General features: G+C 40.2%; 1 protein-coding gene across 1 annotated transcript; it reads left to right on the top strand.

Moving 5' to 3' along the window:
* The first annotated feature begins 33 nt into the window (after window positions 1-33).
* Window positions 34-20,060, top strand: LOC139131496 (Na(+)/citrate cotransporter-like). Its single transcript, XM_070697580.1, has 13 exons — window positions 34-326; window positions 5,635-5,900; window positions 8,371-8,497; window positions 9,434-9,576; window positions 9,899-10,093; window positions 10,765-10,884; window positions 11,360-11,524; window positions 13,881-13,985; window positions 14,620-14,717; window positions 15,407-15,525; window positions 16,159-16,320; window positions 16,843-16,980; window positions 17,497-20,060. The coding sequence occupies exons 1-13, from the start codon at window positions 195-197 to the stop codon at window positions 17,716-17,718; spliced, it is 1,992 nt and encodes a 663-aa protein (XP_070553681.1). The 5' UTR covers window positions 34-194; the 3' UTR covers window positions 17,719-20,060.
* Window positions 20,061-20,475: the final 415 nt, after the last annotated feature.

The following is a 20,475-nucleotide window of genomic DNA, read 5'->3' as shown; positions in this document are numbered from 1 at the left end:
AGGGCTTCCGTGTTAGGGACCATCCTTCACCTTTTGTCATCAGCGCTTTGGCAGGCCGCTTCGGACGATCTACCTCCCCTGTGATTAATATGCACCGGTCCAGCCAATATTTACATGCGCACTTTGGGCACGAAAGGAACTCTTAAAAGGTCCGAACACTGACACTACAACTTGTTCTTAAACTTTCGTTCAAGATGGCTGGCTACGTCTGCGTCCCGGTGTCCTGCAAGGAGTTTTGGAGGACGCTGTGGGCGTTTCGGAGTACACTCGTTTTGATACTGACGCCCATACTGCTGTGTCCACTACCCGTGCTGGTGCCCGATCCAGTAAGTGTACCACCTGACTAACACACTCAGAGATCTTGAAGCGCTCTCAAACAAACACCAAGGTTCACTTTTTCTGAACACCGCGCATAAAAGGCAACACCCTTCAGGTCTGCGCATAACAATCCTCTTGTGCGTTGTTCTTCTTTGATGAAAAGACTCGCATACTGTCCGACACAGGTCTAACTTTAAAAAGTATATAAGTACATTTATAGTGGCTTCATGGGCCTTGACAAGGACAATGCTTTCACCGTTCATATGCAAGAAGGGGGATCGTGGACGATTTTTCGAGCGCAGGACGAAGTGGATGCTATGTGCACCGCGTCGCATACATGTCGCACGTTTTCTTTATAGCTTCTATAATCCATATTGTACATATGATACGTAAACCTACTCGCTAAAAGAGTCTCACATTTTCCACACAGGCAGTTCATGTATCGTTCACAGCGTGTGATGGTCGGGGCACTTTGTCAGGAACTAAAGCGAGCGAATGCGATAAGCCGGCCGTATTGTGTTCGAGTCGAAAGACGTTTTGCATTTAATCACGTAACCCTGAGTGAGCGTAATACCACATCCACAGCCATGAACAAATAATACAGCAGAATCGATTGCACGAGAACGTCTCCGTCTATATCAATGGCCGCAAAAACCTTCGCTTATATAGCGAATTGTTTTGCTCCGCTTTCGGTTGTAGAAATTCAGTCTTGGTCCACAGTTGGATACCAGGACACTATGGCTGTGTACATTTGAACTGAAATAGCCTTGTTGCAAGGTGTGGCATTGCCGTCTTCCTGTTTATTTACGTTCCGTATGTTATATACGTATTTCGCCGTTCAGCCACTAGCTCATAAAACTATAACAATAGACCAAGAAAGAATGAAAAGACCAATCTAAGGTAAACCAGTGTACTTCCTGTTATTAGATTTTTTGAAAGCATAAAGTGTTTTGAATAAAGGACAATGCCTTTTTATTGTTAAAAGGGACATGTAAGCTGTAACTTTTGCAAGTTTTTCAGTATTCTGCTTCTGTATATCAACTACCGTGTCTGACCCTAATCCATTTGTCATGCTGAAATTTCGAGTATTCTTTTTGTCATCACAGCTTGCATCTGTGTAGTGCTCATTGTCTATTGTTTACAAATGAATTCTAGTCCGGACTTGAATACAATTTTCAACAATAACAATGTAGATTAAACCCATATAGGTTGTGTTGATATGCTACATACTTGGCATTAAATTACAGTTTAGGGATTCAATGTAGAAAGTGTAGGGAAACCACAAAACAAAAGTTCTTAAAAAATAGCCAAAAGATACAGCTACTGTTTTTCAGTGTGTATGTGCATTCTGGTTATCTGTGTATACGCCAGGCTGTGTGCCTAAAATATTTTTGACCTACCTGTGATCTGCCATGAAATATCTTTATCCGTGACAAATCACGGCCATCATATTTTCAGCGATAAGATCTTAATTAAGATATTTTAAAATAGGTTTTTTGTGGACTGATTTTTCTTGTATGCTATCTGTTCCATATTGAAATATTACCCTATTTCTATTTTTAAAATTAAGGTATGATTTCGAAATAAATATCGTGATGAATCTTGGTGGCATAAAGCGGCAAACGCTCTGTCTAGCTATTTATCCGGCTGACGTAAATTGAAAATTATATTTATAGATTATATGTCATCCCTTATTTTAACTTGCACGACTGGCCCACGTGACCGTTGTTCCTCCATGGCCTTGGCAAAACAACATGGAGTAGGAACATGGCATGCCGAAAAGTAATGAAATCCTGGCAAATTAAAATAAATGACATAAAAATCTGCCATACAAAAGTACTACTTCATTTATATCAAAAATACTAATTTAATATGCAATAGATTTTAGCACTCCACAAAAAACTTTTTGAAAAGTTTTCAAATTTCTTTATTGAAATCTCATTGCGGTAAGCAGGTTGGCCGCGACTCTTTGTCACGTGTTCATTACATCTCGGATATACCAACGGCAGGTTACGGCTAGATGTCACAACAACTAGGAATAAAAGGGTCAAATTTCTTCCCGTTCTATTGTGACTTCTTGAGAACCTCCTTGGTTCAGCCAGAGACGAGAACGAACGATTTTCTTTGTCCTTGGTTCAGTGAACCGTTGCTGTCAAGGACGGCGTTCTCCTCCTCTCACATCTTCAGCTATCCCACGGGTTAAACTTTAAGGTGGTATGCACCTTTTTTATTTTTTTATTTTTTATTCTTTTATTCTTTTTCGAAAAACTAAGCGGGTGAAAAGTTTTCTTACATCAAGAGCTTCAAAATGAACCCACACAAGTGGTATATCAGAAAATATTGTAAAAGTTTAAGAGTCCGAATATCTGTTCCCGAGGCGCGTTATACTTTAACACAAACAAAACATGGGATGTTTAAAGGTGTTTTCCTTTAGGTTGTTCCAAAACACCTTTCCTCCGCGTGTTGTACAGAGTTCTGTCTTCTGCTCACCCCCTCCCAAAACCACGTTTTGCTGTCGACTAGTCAACATGCGTCGTTCCAGGGCTGCAATTGGTATACAAATTTGCTCGATTCAGTCGAGAGGCTGTTTAAAGTTACACTGAGGAGCTCAGTACTTTATGCGACAGCATACATTGACCCGTCTAAGATTTAGTATTTCTCTAGAGTCTGTGGTGTTGTATAGGGAGGGACTTACATGATTTCCTAGAATACTCGAAATAAAAGGAACAGCGTAGTCTTTAGAAAAACATGGACGACATTTCGGCCGGTTTTAACGGTATGTACAGTTTGAACAAGGTCTGGAGCTAACGCCGCGGCCTAACAGTCTTTACCTTGTACATATTGACAATGTAGCTACTACAACGGTGAGATTTTGCTCTTCCTGTAGAAAGTGTTTTGTTCGGGTTTAGTTGTTCACACACAAGAACTCATAAAAAGCAGTGTGTTTGCCGAACATTCAATCCTTTTTGATGGAGTCCTGTACTGCCTTCTACCCACAGAGGGACCATGATCTAACTAAGCACTTTCTCCACCCCTGCACTTTCTTGCCAGACAAAGAGCGCTGTCACAACAGACGAAAGAACAGCGATTTCGTATTTCGTTTAATTGTCGCGATGTCCCCGGCTTGCACAAGAGAAATCCAGTTTGACATGAACAATTTCGGGTCAAGATGTACCTAATACATCACTCTTTCACTGATAGAGAGGGGGTTCTCGAGGGGACATAAATATTGCGAGATAAATACACAAGAAATTCGCCGACCCGGTGCGATAACTTCAGGTTGAATTAGCCCTAATATCGAAGTATATCAGTGGTGTTATTGGACCACTTTTTGTAGAAATTTGTTTGTTCGTTCGTTTGTTTGTTTGTTTGTCTGTATGATCATAATTGTTGACATGTTTTAACAAAATGTAATTAAATTAATCTTGAGCGAGTCATCAGCTTTCCTCGTCTCAGGGCTCAGCCACTCCTTGGTGAACGACGCGTAGCCGCTACGAATAAATTGCAGTCGGTAAGATTGACAAGCTGACAGTTAGTAAATAAACTGATCTCTTACTTTGTCAATTGGCGTGCTATTCAAGTTAGGGGTGTCCCATATAGGATGACTATAAATACAACGTACCCGACATCGTTTTCATGTACGCTCTATGATGGCAAGGTCAAAAACTAATGCACACTCGTGATCTATTCAGCTCTGGGACTATTCGCCCCATAGACGTGTGTACATAATCGAGAAAAACCTCGCTTATGTACGCACGTCTATGGGGCGAATAGTCCCAGAGCTGAATAGATTACGAGTGACTGTGAACTAATGCATCAATTTAACTTCTTCTTGACGTAGGCACGTCTACGCTGTTAAAGTACAAGTTTACTTGCTTCATAAATCGATAGTCTCTCCCGGGGATGACTGTCTGGTACATCATCTGCGGTGTCCTATGGCAGGTGACTTTTCATGTTTGTTCCGCCCTATGTTTAGAACGCCCTATGGCGTTCTAAACATAGGGCGAATAAGCATATGTATATTTTCGGCTTTAGATCTTTTTATAATCATGGAACGGGTAGAAGTACACCCGAACAAACCTGATTTTACCCAAGGCAAGCCTTCAGGGTTAAGAGCAACACGTGATTTAGAAGACCACTTCTCAGCTAGGAAGTTGCATATTCCCCGCTTTGCAAGGATTCAAAATTGAAACAGAACTTCGAAGCCGACAACTTACCAAATTCTGCCTAAAAATACAGAGACCTATACACTCACATAGACACACTAATACAGTCACACACAGGCACACATGTGAGTCATCTCCGTTACACACAGACACGCACAGATACGCATACTTACACAGACACATACTACACAGGTACACACACACAGGCGTAGACATACTGATGCAGCCACACGGGCACACACTCATACAGACACACATATACAGACACACTACACAGGAGCAATATCACAGACCCCTTTTATCGTCTCTGCATGATCCCTCATTTGTCTTCCTATAGGTCCCTCGCCACCTCCTATCCCTGCCTACGCTAGACCTAAAACATATAAGAAATGGCAATGCAACTGAAAATTGAAACTCTACAAAAACACCTGACTCATGTCTTCCGTTCGTAATTAATTATCATGCAGTATTAATCATTGAAACTACTCTGAAAAATGGTGTTAGGCATGTCGGTCCGTAAGAAAGTTACACTGAAGAACGGGAAATTTTATCACGCTTAATGATTATGAACAAAAAAATAATTTCTGAAGAAACACCAAAGTTCATATTTTTCCCTTCTGGTTAAATTCAGATGATACTAAGGTTAGCACGATCAACGGAAATCATTGGCCGATTGCCCATAGTTGCGAGAGGAATTTAATAACTGACATGAATACGTTTTATCTTACGAAGATTTAGAATATCAAAGGTCATTTCATTCGCCATGGCATGGTGTTGGTAATTTCATAACTATATTACTCACACGGCGGGAAAGCGGCGTGAGTTAAAGACGTAGTTAATCTTTAATTTCGCCCATATTGGCGCGAAAATAGCATAGGCAGCCAAAACGTGACAAGCTCTGCTTGTTGCGCCATAACAAAGACTAGGAAAAGAACTTTCTTCGAAATAATAGCGGGTCATATATGAACGTAAAAAGTAACTACGTGTACTTATATAAGAAAGACATACATACATACATACATACATACATACATACATACATACATACATACATACATACATACATACATACATACATACATACATACATGGTTTGTTCTTTATATTACATTGTCTTAACTTTGTACAATTTCATTTTGTATGTACACAGGCAGCGCTATGTGCCTACGCAATCTTGATCATGGCGGTGTACTGGATAACAGAGGTAATACCACTGGCCGTGACCGCACTGCTTCCAATGGTCCTCTTCCCAACCCTTGGAGTACTGGACATGAAGACGGTGTGTGCCAACTATCTCAAGGACACCAACATGTTGTTTGTAGGAGGTCTCATCGTTGCCACGGCCGTGGAGAAATGGAACCTGCACAAGCGCATCGCTCTGCGAGTTCTGCTCTCTGTGGGTTCCAGACCAGTATGGTAAAAATCAACTTCACATTATTATATCTTTCACAGGGTAGTTGATTCAGTTGATTGGGATTGCGCCACCCCGAGGCGGCGGATTATTGCTTTCATTTTGAGTCTAAATCTAGAACCACTCCGAAGTTTCGGTGTACCCTCCCCCCAATAAACACTTGGAGTTTTTGAGGGTAGCGTACATAGAAACTTCAGAGAGGTTCTAGACTGTTTGAATTTTTACAAAAAAAGTAAAAGGAAGGACAGAGAAGGACGGCGAAGGACAGAGTAGGCCCAATTAATGTAATGAAGGGATGAAACATTGTATTTTCGATTGGTAATTAGGCAAAGGACAACATTTTCAGCGCAGGATAAGATGTAGAGCAGTATTATTACCCTATTCCGTTACGAAAATTTTGTCCTTCGACAAATTCTGCACAAATAACATTGCCCTTCACCCAACTGTACTGTGAAAACGCTGTACTTCACCGTATTCTGTTGTGAAAATACTGGCCCTCACTATATTCTGCACAAATAACATTGCCCTTCACCCAACTGTACTGTGAAAACGCTGTACTTCACCGTATTCTGTTGTGAAAATACTGACCCTCACCCTCTTCTGTGGTGAAAATAGTGCCCTTCATTATATTAAACACCTATTGCCTGGTCATGAGGGCTATAGCGCCCGTCTATTACCCCGAGGGACCGTGTGTTACCAGAAACACATCGCTATTCCCCGAGGCCGTAGGCCGAGGGGTATAGCGATGTGTTTCTGATAACACACGGCCACGAGGGGTAATAGACGAGCGCTATGGCCCGAATAAAGACCAGGCTATAGGTGTTTTATAACACACCACATGCTCATGTTGTACTGTTATATAGATTTTAATGTGTTTTGATATTTTGCACCGCAACAATCCATTGTGACAAGTTTAATGGGCGATGTTTCCACCGTGACATCAGTTTCGGTTGTACGTGGTACAACTTTCTTTCAAAAAATATTCGAAGCATACCTAGCGACATCCTTAGTTGCACTTTAATCTTTTCCGTCGATGAGTTGTTCAAGTTCCTATGCCGTTGGAATGTTAGAAAATGTCGGAAAATCTGTTTTAGAGAATATGTCGTCACCTATCCCAGACGCACATCACGTTCTAGTCACCCGCCGTTGTTGCAAAGCTGCAGACGACACTACGGTCACGTGACCGGACACTTTTCCAAATTTGGTCAGAACTATTTCCCTAGGGAAATAGCTTTTCAAAAAAATACCCTCTGACGTCACTTTTGTCGATCCGGTGGGGACCAGACGTATCTATTTTCTCGTCACGTGACGTATTCTGCCGAATCGCGACACGAAATGAGCATGTGGCGTGTTATAATAAACACTATTGATACTTCCTTCTCCCAATTTTGCTGTGAAAATACTGTCCTTTGATATATTCTACCCTAATAACGTTGTCCTTCGCCCTATTTTGAGGTGAAAATATGTCCTTCACCCCCGCCTTGTGTAGTAAGTGCTAGCGTTCAACTCATTTTGTAAGTATAACCTGATAACACAGTGTAAGACAGTAAATCACCTTGATAGGTTACTCTGTCCACCACTTATTCTAGACTGAAATTACTGTTCTCGTCCTTTCTGTTTATAGAAATACTGTCCATCGCAGTCCTGTCATGTCCCTCGTTTTAGCCTCGCCCGAGTTTTCACTAGAACCAAATTGATGTCGATTTGACCCGTCGACAAAATCCCACACGTAGGCGTTGGACTGGTCGATAATCGTATTCTATGATTTACTGTGATTGCCTGCCCTCAGTTCGAACGTGGCAGCATATTGCCGTGTTCAAAACAAACTTGCTTGGGGAGGTTTCCCCCACGTAAATGGCCCTTTCTTCTCACAGGTATATATACGAGCATGCATGCTTTGTGACATCACAGCACTAAAAATTATAGTAAGTACATTTAAACAGCCCCAAGGATGTCGTTGTGGGCCGAATAACTTGAACAAAATGACTTTGTTCCCTTAAATGTTTGTAAATATCATGCAAACATACAAAGTTTCTAATCTAGAATTGTATACTGAAATAATGTGCGCCTTGAAACACAAAGATTTGAACTTTTGATCAACCTTTCAACTGGGAAATTTTACACCATTCTCTAACACCATCAAGTTCAGGGGTCAAATTTGTATTTGGAGAAACTAGTTGCCTAAACTTTACCGATGTTTGAATTCAAACTTGCCGTTATATGTTAAGTCTGTGAGGGAAATAAAATTTTCGAATTTCACAAAAACAAGAGGGTAAAAAGTGCATTCAAAACGAGTCAGTACAAATATCAGACAGGAAAAAACCTTAAAAAGTACGGAAATTCGTTCCTAAGGCGCATTTATCCGAACATAAATGTGAATTGTGCCGTTTTATCTGTAGGTATCTATTATGAAACCACTGTTTTCATAAATATAACGAACATTTGAAGTAATGGTCAATTTCACATTGGTTCCAGGTTGATGTTCGGTTTCATGACAACCACTGCATTCCTGTCAATGTGGATGAGCAACACCGCCACCACGGCCATGATGATCCCCATCGCTCACGCTGTGCTCGTCGAACTATTGGACAAGAAACGGCAGGTGAGACATCGACTGTAAAGCAATCAACTGATAGAGCGGGTTTTTTAAACACTTTCTCCGACAAAACTCCGGACAAAACCGTGCTAGTGTTTGCCAAAACTGCTGTGTCACTTCTGCGTACTGAGAAAGTGCTAGGAGCCAAGGGTTATCATTGTTTGCATTAGGTGGTTCTTGCATTGAATGAAACCTGTCACACTTTTGACATCTAAAATTGAAAGCTTACGTCACACATAGTCCAGTATGTTAACACCTGTAAGCTAGTGCTTCAAGGGTCAGTCAGCAAATACCCTGAAAAATTGGTACTCGATGAAGGACCGAAGTCTGCTCGTGTCTTCGTAATTTCATGTCTTAAGCAGTTTCCTTCGAAAATATGGTTTCATCTAACCCCGCAGGTCATTTGTTCGATCGGTAACGACACTAAGTTGGGCCAATCGCATTCCAAAGTTAGTATGCACACTACGCTAGCTGCCACTTGCATTACTTGGCTGCTATATACGGACAGCTTGATGTCACAACTGTCAATTGTTCAAACATTCGGCGTTTCATGTGCGCGTAACCAGTACCAATGCAAATTTCAACCGTGATCGGCGCAGAGCTCGACTTGAACGGTTTTCTCCGTATCGTTTGGGAGGGAAAAAAACAGCTGTCAGTTTGTTTGTTGTATGGCTCCACACTTTCCTCATCCTCCATGCCATCATTAAGACGGCATCTCATCTCACTGCACATACCACTTACAAGTCCTTAGGCTATCTTCGTTCAGTTTTCGTTAGCGCCAATAAAAATATATGTGTTTCTGTAAACAAGACCCTAGCTTTTTTTAAAAAAGGAAAAACAACGAATTAACACACGTGTATAATTAAAATATCCCTACTATGTTTGTGTGTTCTGTTGTTGCGGTGATTGCTCTTCGTTCTCTCATTATACCCCCTTGAGCAGTATCGCAGGTTGTCGATGAGGAACAGCGGCAGATTTCAACGAAAGGGGGATAACGGGGTCTACGTGGATGGGCAACTGGAACAAAGGGATGTTGAGACACAAGCTGATCTGGACGAAATTGAACTTGGCGATGCCATAGACGGGTTAGTAGACAACCCTAACGGGTATGAAGAGCGGCAAAGAAAAGGGTATCTTGTACACAGAAAAAATAATGATTGTAAATAGGGTTTTTACACAGAGTCCATGCCATTAGAGCATCAACGTGCGCAGACAGATGCGTTGAATTTCTTTAAATTCCTACTTTGAATGTACTGTTTGTCCACAGCATACCAACACAGCCCATCTATCGTTTTATATAGATAGACCATGGTACAAAATAATTTTTCTTAATTCTGTGTCTTTTGATTCAACCAGTTTAGATTGCCTCTTGGAAGTTTAACGCCATGCACTTGTTGTTGTTTTCAGCGAAGTTAAGCCGGAAAAAGAGGAGGAGACGAAGGCCGCCAGCCTTATCGACTTGACTGACAAATCCATGCCGCCCGAGGACAGATCTCTGTCAAAGGGAGTAACTCTCTGCGTGGCTTATGCTGCCAATATCGGCGGTACGGCCACACTGACGGGAACAGGGCCAAACCTCGTCATCAGCGGACAAGTCGAAACGTGAATACAGTATTCAATTGTTATTTGAACAAAAAATGTGAAGTTAGATCGTCCCCTACCCTTGATATGGTCAAATGAAAGGACTATTAAGGTTACCATTTACTGTATGAAGTCGGGGTCAGTCATGCTCAAAAACCGCATGTCCAGACTTAGCGTGTATACCAAGAGACTACATAGAAAACACTGAATACCCATTCGCAATGTGTCAACACCGATGAAATTAACAATACATAATCACAGAGTCATCAAGTGATCCGTGCAACAAAATGCGTGAATTACTGGGTTGGCCCTAGACTTGGTTCAAGTCTGTGATTTGTGAATGTTTGAGTGGGGTAAACGCGATGATTTGTGTTCTGTTTAATGTGAAACGCGGGAGTGGGGTGAACGCTATACAGGAAAATCCGGCGGAAACTAACTCACGACTGCGCAGACTCAAAGGTAAAGCGTTCAATCGCTGGGAAAACCTGGCCTGGGCTGCCAAATTCCAAATAGGTTTGTATGAAAAAGAGGAGAGACACATGAGAAACTACTGCAAATGATTTTATTTTTAGAAATTCACCGACTTGAACCAAGTCTAGGTAGGCCCGGGTTTGCAAGTCAATATTAGTATGTAACAAGAGTTATTTTCCATCTGTACTCTCCCCCTTTTCTCGTCTCCCTCACCCCTCCAGATTGTACGGAACTGACGCTGTTATCGATTTTGGCTCTTGGTTTATCTATGCCTTCCCTGGCATGTTGGTGTGCCTATTTCTGGCGTGGGTCTGGTTGCAGCTACAGTACTTGGACCTATGGTGAGTCACACACATTGTACATGCCCCTATCAGTAGAAATCCAGAGATTCGAAAGTTCACGAAAGTGTAACAGCACCGGTTAGTTTGTGAGGACGCATGTCACGTGAAGGCTTTATAAATTACATCAAACGATTTCACAATCTGACATGTGTCATTTCTTTGTAAAAAAATCGATTTGTCTGCGTTTCATATACGAGTTGACCAAGAAGCAATAGAATGGTAATGATTGCTTTTTATTAGAATGGTAATGATGATTGCTTTCATGAAAACTGTAAAGCCCCCTTTATGATTGTTGCGAAACACCGTAGTACTGAAAGCCGCCAAAAAATCAAAATTGATCGGAAACTACTATATTTGCAAAACGCCAAGTAAGCTTGATCATCGCTTATCGTCCTGTCATAATCAAGTGACTCGGCTTGGCGGCTATTCAAATCTCGACTGATAGCCAGGCCACTGACCGTCCCTCACTTTACAGGTCGTCGATTAAACGTTGGTTTCGACTGTGTTGTAGTGGAAGGTGCTCACAGTGTTGTCGTGAAAACTGCCTTTGTTTGTGCTGCAAGGACAAGGAAAAAAGCAAACGGGTCGATCCCGTTGAATCTGTAATTAGAAAACAATACGAAGCGTTGGGACCCATGAGGTAAACAACTATTTATTAAGTTATCTGTACTTACTAACAAAAAAATCACTAATAAAAAATTAAGAAGCAAAAGAGGCTATCGGTGTAATTGAAGTTTAGAAACAGTGATTTTTTAGCTACTATAGACTATAGTCTATAGAAGCTATTGGGATGGGTATCCGTCCGGCGTCCGTCGTCAGTCTGTATGTATGTATGTATGTATGTATGTATGTATGTATGTCCGTTTGTGAGGCGTCCGTCCACTCAAATATCTTGAGAACCGCAGTACTTACTGATTTGATATTTGTTGTGTTGATGAAAAATATGATTTTGAGAAACTTTGTTTTTTTAATTTTTTGATATTGTTGAAAATAGGCAAATTAATGCCAAAAAAGGTGTTTTTTGGTAAAAAATCTTCTTCTTCATAACCGCTGGTCAGACAGCTTTGGTATTTGGTATACAGGTCCCTAGGGATAACCCAACTTACGATTTGTTCAAATTGTGATGAAGATGCAAATCTGTATTTTTAAGAATTTTTTTGTCATTTTTGGTCAAATTTGACTTACATTGTAAGTAATTCTTGTACTGTACTGTATAAACCCTATCAATTCCCCAGAAAAAAAAATTAATATGATTTTAAATAATTGAATTAATTAGGAAATCATCAAAGCCAAAATAATTTTAGTGTGGAATTATCAGAAAGGTCAACTTTTTTTAACAGTTCATAGTGAAATGCTTACCATCTTGGAGGATTAAAACATGTAAAGGCAACTTTCCTGAATCCCAACTTTAATATATTCTGAACTGTCATTTATTGTGCCCTGTATGTTATCTAAAAGACATTGCTCTTAATAGTTTGTCATGATAGGGTGGTCAAATAAATAGAGATAGAGAAAGTTCTAATTTCCATTTATGGTTGACTGGGTAAGGATAAAATAAATTACTTTTTGAGGAAAAAAATAGAGTGGTCAATTAAAAGAGTGGTCAAAGTGATAGGGTTTTTATGGTAAAGCTGGGCTGTAAGATTCCTCATGTGCTATTTATAGCAATTATGCAGTCTGTGTAAACAGTGCAATGAAAGTGTCACATGATTCCTTATAATGCTTTTGATGACCTTGAACTTCTTACGTTTCAAACATTTGTCTCTTCAGTGTGCTTTCTCTGACTACGTACAGAGCTTACTTACAATGTTAATTTGAAAGTTAAAATGTGCTTGGTTAATAGGATGAAATACTGATATTAAAAGATAACCAGCTCAAATATCCACCTTCTTCATCAATACATGTGTCACAAAAGGTTATTCTCTACATAACACAGCAAGCTCTGTCAACTGTTGGTTCGCTTGTTTTTCAAAACCGCTAGTCAGACAGCTTTAATATTTGGTTTACAGGTCCCTAGGATGACCGTAGTGAGATAATTTCATACAGTCAGGAAATACTTAATTTTGTATCCATGTCTGTAGTAGCTTCAGGGACTTTGGCCCTATGTTTATTATTTTTGACTATTTTTGTATGTTAATTGCAAATTCTTTTTCAACTCAAATTCGATCGTGTTCTTCTTTTTCTACTCTCCAAAGCATATTAAAAACACCAACTGTTTAGCTTACCAACACTATTTTTGTTTTGTATGTCAATTACAGATTCTTTTTCTATACTCAAATTCGGTTTCTTCTTTTTCTACTCGCCAAACCATGTTGAAAAATACCAACTATTTAGCTTACCAATACGGCGTGCATCAAGTGTCAAATGCACTGTACTTATTGTTTACATTAAAATTCTAGTCCGGACCCGAATTCACTCGTCAACAATTATATAACTACCCAGTTTGCAAGTGTACAGGCTGATCTGCCTACCCGAAGACTGTGTATTTCAACATGGTTTTGGAAGAAGGACAAGAAAGTGTAGTTGACACCCAGAACTAAAATAGCGAACAAATTCGACAAATGTAACAGCTTGTTCTCGTTTAAGTAAAGTTAAAGAGTAAGATTCAAAGTTACATTCGTGTTCCGCACAAAATATTTGAGAAACTTTGCTTTGGTACTTGTGAGTTTCATAGGGATTTTCAAGTTGTTGCGTGTCGGGGATTACGTGTCGTTGCACAACTTCAGTGACATGTATACAGCATGACACGTGTGGCGTGTAATAATTCAGCTTTCTTTGCATGCCATTTTGTTTGTTTGGTTTTGTGTTACATTTTCTGGTTTCCAGGTGCACTCAAAGCGTTAAGTCCGTTGCAAGCTGCGAGAGTATATTTTGTGAATGCTCATTCAGCTTAGCCCTTCCGTCAATAAGGTCCAAAGTCCCCCGATTCGAGTAGCTTGGTCCGCTATGATCGATCGCACACTGTCACTGATTGTTTATCAAACTCTTGTCAACAGTTGGGCAGAGGGCGCTGTTCTGTGTCATTTCATCATTTTGGCTTTACTCTGGCTGACGAGAGACCCAAAGTTTGCTCCAGGTTGGGTGATTGCATTCCGAAAAGGGTAAGTATCGTCAAGGTTGACTTCATACAGATTCACTGAATACCCGAACAAAACCCCCTCATGAAATAATTCAGGCAAGATGCTTCATACCAATAAAAAGGCACAGATATGACTGATGCAATGGTCACTTTCCCGATTTTAATAATACAATCGTCCTTGTTATATATTATTTCTGAACAAATGGTGGTATTCTTTCTAAAATAAGTTTAAGGTCACCAGGTATACAACTTGAGTGGTTTCACTTCAATCTAGGGATGTTTGTTATCTCAATGTTTCTAACTTATATAAACCAATACTCACGTGTTTCAAATGAGCAAAGCATGGCGTATCATGATGATCGAGTGATGCTCAGTTCGAAGAAGAAACAAAATGAACAACTCTTGTTGTTATTTTTTTCTGATTTGCCCCTACCTTTGGACAGACATGACAAAGGACACACACTTGTTTCGCCGAGCAGCCCTATAACACGTAATTTATTTTAAACACGGTCCTTCAAGGAAATCGTTTGATTACTACCTGCTGGCGGTCAATTCGTACAACGTTACAGACACAGATCGAGACGCATATTGCAGTCTATGGCATGTGTAATGTCATTGGATAATTATCGTTTAAATTTTCTAATTTCTTTTTTCAGCTACGTCACAGACTCTACGGCTGGCGTATTCATCTCGGTGCTTCTCTTCTGTTTCCCGGCGTATCCACCAAACTTCGGATGCCTGAAAGCCAGAAACGGTAGTGCATTCCACTTGCAGTGGTATTCCTAAATTCAAAATCCTGAGTAATCTCACCAAAATATGATATAAAAAACACTCCACCGTGTACGGGCGACTCTTAACAATCATGATAATCTGCTACACACAAGGCTCGATATATGATGATCTCCTGACTTCTGTTCAGAATAGTACGGACTAATTTGGTGTTGCCTCTTCTGAAACCGTTGTACAATTATTTTATTGTCGCAAGACTCCGAAGATACGGTAATATTCCTTTAAGTCTACTTGATTTCGTCTCAGGTAGGATGTGCCTCGAAAGTGAAAGACTTAAACTTTTGCTCAAACTTTCCTCTTTAAAACTTCCAACCATATTCTTACCAAATAAAGAATAGAAATCAGGGGTCACCGTGCAAAGATTGGCACTAGAGAAACAAATTACCTAGACATTTACCGATATTTGAAATTAAAAATGGCCGCCATCCCTATGTTACCTGAGAAAAATAGAATTTTTTTATTTTCAATTTACGTAAGATTGCATAGCTTGAAGAAACTTGACTGAAATGACTGTATGGACGTAACTAAGGCATTCAATAGTCATTTCTGCATAACAACTCATACCAAAGGTTTCGCGAATAACTTTTAACCAATCAAATTATAAAACACATGTTCACCTTATGTCTTTGCCTTTATATATGTACCTTATTACAGATCATTCGATTCCACGCCCGAAGGAAGCCTTGCTCGACTGGCACACAGTGAACACTAAACTGCCGTGGAATGTCGTCATTCTCCTGGGAGGAGGTTTCGCTCTCGCGGAAGCATGCAAGGTAAAACGGTTCCAGCCGAAATTCCGAAGTTCCATTACCATAGCTCGGGAGCAAATATTTTAACTTTCAAACTTTTTCATTTCTTTTCTGATCTGTCACTTGTAGGGGTTTATTTTGAAGCCCTTTGAGTAAAACAAACTTTCACAGTCTTAGTTTTTTTAAAATCGAAAATTTTATTTTTCTCAATAGAGTTATACAGGGATGGGGACCATTTTAATTTCAAATATCGGCAATTCTTGGATGATTTGTTTCTCTTGTGCCAAAATTAGCAAGGTGACCCCCCTGATTTTATTCTTGATTCTGAAAGTGAATGGTTTAAAGATTCCTTGAGGAAAATTTGAGCGAAAGTTGAAGTCTTTTACTTTCGAGGCACACACCTTTAAGTTCAGACCTGTCTCTGGTGTGATGACGGATCTTTCCCTGTCGCTCTGTGTTGCTAACCTACGTTTACTATATTTCTATATGCAGTATGTATTGCACTTTTCACTGAAGAATGTTTTCAAAGAAAAAACAAAAACGTTTTGCGTTGAAAGTATTACGTACCAACTGCCGGCCGTAGCAATTCTCATTTAATAGGTACCTTGATCAGGCGAGTTAATTCTGACCTCCTTCGCCTTTCATCGTTCCTTGTAGGAGTCTGGCTTATCGGCGTGGCTTGGTGACAGATTTGTTGGACTTGCCGTCATTCCTCCTGTTGCCATGGTTATTGTCATCACCGTTATCATAGCACTCTTCACTGAGATCACAAGTAACACGTCTACAGCATCCATATTCCTGCCGATCCTGGGACAGTTGGTGAGTGGGCAAATTACAGCTTTACCTTACCCGATTTCTGCTCTCTTCCCATAGGATGTCGATTTGACAAACATTTGTGTCGTATTTCCAGAATGGCCTTCTACCTACACGTTCAACGGGCAACTTCAAAATTTGCCTATTTTGTGACATATTAAGGAGACATGGTGTCAGTCATGACACTACAATTCCTACAGCCCCCTGGATTCAATGAACACGGTAATGAATTCGATAGACGAACAAAAATTCCAGGCTTTTTTCACAATGTATGCCACTTGTTGTTGGCTTACAATTATTCGATTAGTCCAAACTACAAAGAGATGTTTCAGACGTTAGGGGAGTTTGTAATCCGAGAAAATATTGAACAATGAAGTAAAACCTTAAGAATTACCTGGGCGTGCGCCCTCAACCTAAGCTTACCGGTATCAATCAGTCACAAGGTATAGGGGGCGTTATTAGGTATCAATACATATTTCAACGTTTGAAAAAAATACAGTCTGCAACCATTTGTTCATTTCTTTGTAGGGTACTAGCCTCGGAATCCACCCGTTCTACTTCATGATCCCGGCAACTGTCGCGTGCTCGTTTGCTTTCATGTTGCCAGTAGCAACACCACCGAACGCTATTGTCTTTGCGTATGGCACACTCTCAATTTTAGACATGGTAAGTTCGTTTTAGGAAGAACATCCTTCCTTTTCATCATTGTAGAACTCACAAGGGAACGCACTCAAGTTGTTTAGCACAGAATGGTGCTCCAGCTCATAAACGGTTCAAATCCACTGCCAAAATGTCAAATCTCAGTTCTGACATCCCATCTCCTTTAATTTTGTTTCATTAAACGAAGAATTAAACGCTGAGAAGCGTGAAAACAATGTTGTTGTCGTCTATTTATACATATACATTTTAAAGCCCACTGGGTGACGGCGCATATTGTATATTTACGATTGTCCAGTGAGTATGGAAGAGGTGTAAGGTATAAAAAATCTCCCAATCATATTCAGCCATTTGAAACATTTGAATATCGTGGTTTCCATTCAGTTCATAACACTATTTCGCCTGGGATGTTGTTATATTTTTATAATCTTGACAAACAGTAGCACGTGTGTACACTAACAACTTTGCGATAGAAAATAATATAGTGCGCAAATAGGATGTAATTTTTTCTTATTTCATTTCCAGGCCAAGTGTGGATTTTTCATGAACATTCTGTGTCTAATAGTCGTGAACATTAGCATAAACACCATCGGCGTTGCATTGTTCGATCTCCATACCTTCCCGTCCTGGGCTGCAGAAGGCAGCGCCGCCACAACAGCGGCCATGACAACACCCATCAATTGTTCGGAGTACCTGCTGCATCTGAATGGTACAGCATCGCCTTTCAACGTGATGACCACGCTATAAAACGTCGCGAAACTTTTCGAGCACGGGTATCGTTTGGGGTGACACTTTCTGCAGTATTTGTTTCACAGGATATCATAATTATTATCCAAGTTCTATTCGTTTGTCCAAAATAACATTGCACATTCAAACAATGCGTTGTGCTTTTCAAAGGCCAATACTTTCTGTCTCAACATACTCCAGATTAGAATGTACAGCAAAAATGACGACGTCATCGAATGCGTTGTGTTTTTCAAAGGCCAATACTTTCTGTTTCATCATACTCCAGATTAGAATGTACAGCAAAAATGACGACGTCACGGAATGCGTTGTCTTTTTCAAAGGCAAATACTTTCTGTTTCATCATACTCTAGATCAGAATGTAAGCAAAAATAACGACGTCATCGAAAGTTGCAGAGCAGACTTTCCAAAAGGGATAAAAAAGACTTCTACGGTCAGAGCTATCAGTCTCCTGGACACTTTGTCTGCCATTTTCAAAATGTTATTGTGAGGTGGTTATTATATCACATTAGCGACCTCACGATACGAAACGATCACGTCAACATTTTGTTTCTACCATTATTGTACAACTGCACTGTGTGTTGGTGACAATGTGTCTTTACACCAAGTATACTGCGGCTCGGGGACAGGTACTCGGACTCTCAATTTTTTTCAATATTGTTTTGGCCTGCCGCTTGTGGGGGCTAATTTTGATGCTGATGGGGTACATAAAGTTTTCTCCGGCTTTAATAGTATTGTGAAAATCGGGAATTTTGCCTTTGCCCATAGAGATAACACAAGGATTACGGCCATTTGAATTTCGAATATTTGTATATATTGAGTAAATTTTCTATTTACCGAAAGTTGCACAGTGACCCCCTATTTTTATTCTTGTTTGAAAGAGTATGGTTGAAATTCTACTCATTTTCAAGGCACGAACTCCCTTAACTGATCTGTATATATTTTTAATTCGCTACGTGTTGTCCGCCTCGGCTTCCCCTCTCCGCGGCGGAGTGTAAAACCTCGGTCTCAGGACTGTGCATTTAGACGCAAAACTTTCCTTTCTTAATGGATGCTATGGAACGTTTATATTTTAATCAATTAATAAAAACGTTTTCACGGTGTTGGGAAACTCGAACAACTTGACAGTTTTAGTGGAGTTACAAATTTATACATGTATATACTTTCATGTATTACATTTTACATTTTTCATGTTTACATTTACGATTCATGTCATTTCATTCATTGCATTCAGGGAACATGTCCTGGGCCTGGCCACCTCCGGGTATTCCACACTTTCCTCCAGGCCCACCATTCGTATGTAACTTCAGCCACTTGTCTTTATGTCATATCACATGTTGTATTTTACATTTTCATTGACGTCACATTTAAACATTTGCAATTCATGGCATTTGACGATATATTCAGAAATATGATCAGGGCCACCACGGTATATCCACATCGTTCATCGCCATGCTTATCACTTTTACCTGTTACGAATCAAAATTAGCGGAAGAGATACAAGGTGTGCTCGCATTAGACTCTACAGAAACTAGGGTCTATGGTGCTCGCCGTCTCCTTTTCCGTCCCCGAATTTCCACCTCAAATAGACATGTTTAGCGGGTCTGGTGCACATATCGAGAACAGCTGACGTTGTACGACTGTAATCTTGACCGAGGTGAATATCAAGAAGCGGAAGACAAGAAACATTTCATATTTTTCAGGTTTATTTGTCATTGTACATATTTTACTCAGGCGTATGGCACATATATTTGTTTTTTCTCGAACAGTTATGTAATGATTACGATATATTTCAAATGTTCGCTCGATTTCGTACTAGATTTTGACGATATCCACGCATAGTTTAAAGTACACGACGCGCAAAGCGGAGGTCAGAAAAACGAGCGGGAGTGTCCCCTGGCCACAAAGGGGCGCTGTTTTGAATCATATCAACATCCAGGTACTCTGCAATCCAACGCAAATATTCTGCTTTGATTTTGGGATACCATCATTTGTTGTAGATTGTTGATAAAGATTTTGTATGATATTCATGATAAATAATACCTTTCAAGTGTTTTCTAATTTCGTGACACTTTTTTGAAGTAGCTTCCCCATAACCTGGAACCCACAAGTGCACTCCACACTGAGTAGAGCGACAATCATGCAATTAATGTACAGCTATGCTCACTGAAGGGATGACCCGGGGATAGGGTACTCTTATTTTATAATTGCATCAATTGAAGTGGCACATATTTTTTCTGTGTCTCTATTCACAGGGCGTGAAAGGTAGAAATCTGTAAGAAAAATTATAGGTGTTTCACTCACTGTCTTAAACTTTCACATGAATAAATGGTTTATGGAGAATATTACTTGTTTATTCAACAATTAATACAACTAGGCCTTGCTTGATGAAATTACTTTCCTACTTTTAATACGAGAAAGTGCTTAAGGGAGGTTTCATTCCATGTACTGTTTCAAACAGTCCCTCCATTGGAACACTGAAGAGCGAGTATGTTTCATGAATGGAAGTCACAGCCACTGGTTCTACTTTTGCTGCCGTTGTTAGTATCCAGAACAATCAGCCGGCAAAGAACATTCTCTGTGCCTTGAGAAGTACCTCCATTGTAGAAGAAACTGTCTTGTCCTTGTGCATAAGCTTAGGACACACTGACCAGTCACCTTCCGCTACAACCTCAGTGGTCTGGGAAAGGTAGGTCACTCGATCCGTGGTTGGGAGTACCACGTATGCATGACTTTGTTCAAATCATGGATGGGCATAGT

Source organism: Ptychodera flava, chromosome 4, assembly GCF_041260155.1.
Source record: "Ptychodera flava strain L36383 chromosome 4, AS_Pfla_20210202, whole genome shotgun sequence".
Taxonomy (NCBI): Eukaryota; Metazoa; Hemichordata; class Enteropneusta; family Ptychoderidae; genus Ptychodera; species Ptychodera flava.
This window is presented reverse-complemented; position numbering and strand designations above follow the sequence as displayed.

Coding starts and splice junctions, on each gene's coding strand:
- LOC139131496 (XM_070697580.1), top strand. CDS start 195: ATGGCTGGCTACGTCTGCGTCCCGGTGTCCTGCAAGGAGTTTTGGAGG. Junction 11,525..13,880: donor GAAGCGTTGGGACCCATGAG/GTAAACAACTAT, acceptor TCTTGTCAACAG/TTGGGCAGAGGGCGCTGTTC. Junction 13,986..14,619: donor GTGATTGCATTCCGAAAAGG/GTAAGTATCGTC, acceptor TTCTTTTTTCAG/CTACGTCACAGACTCTACGG.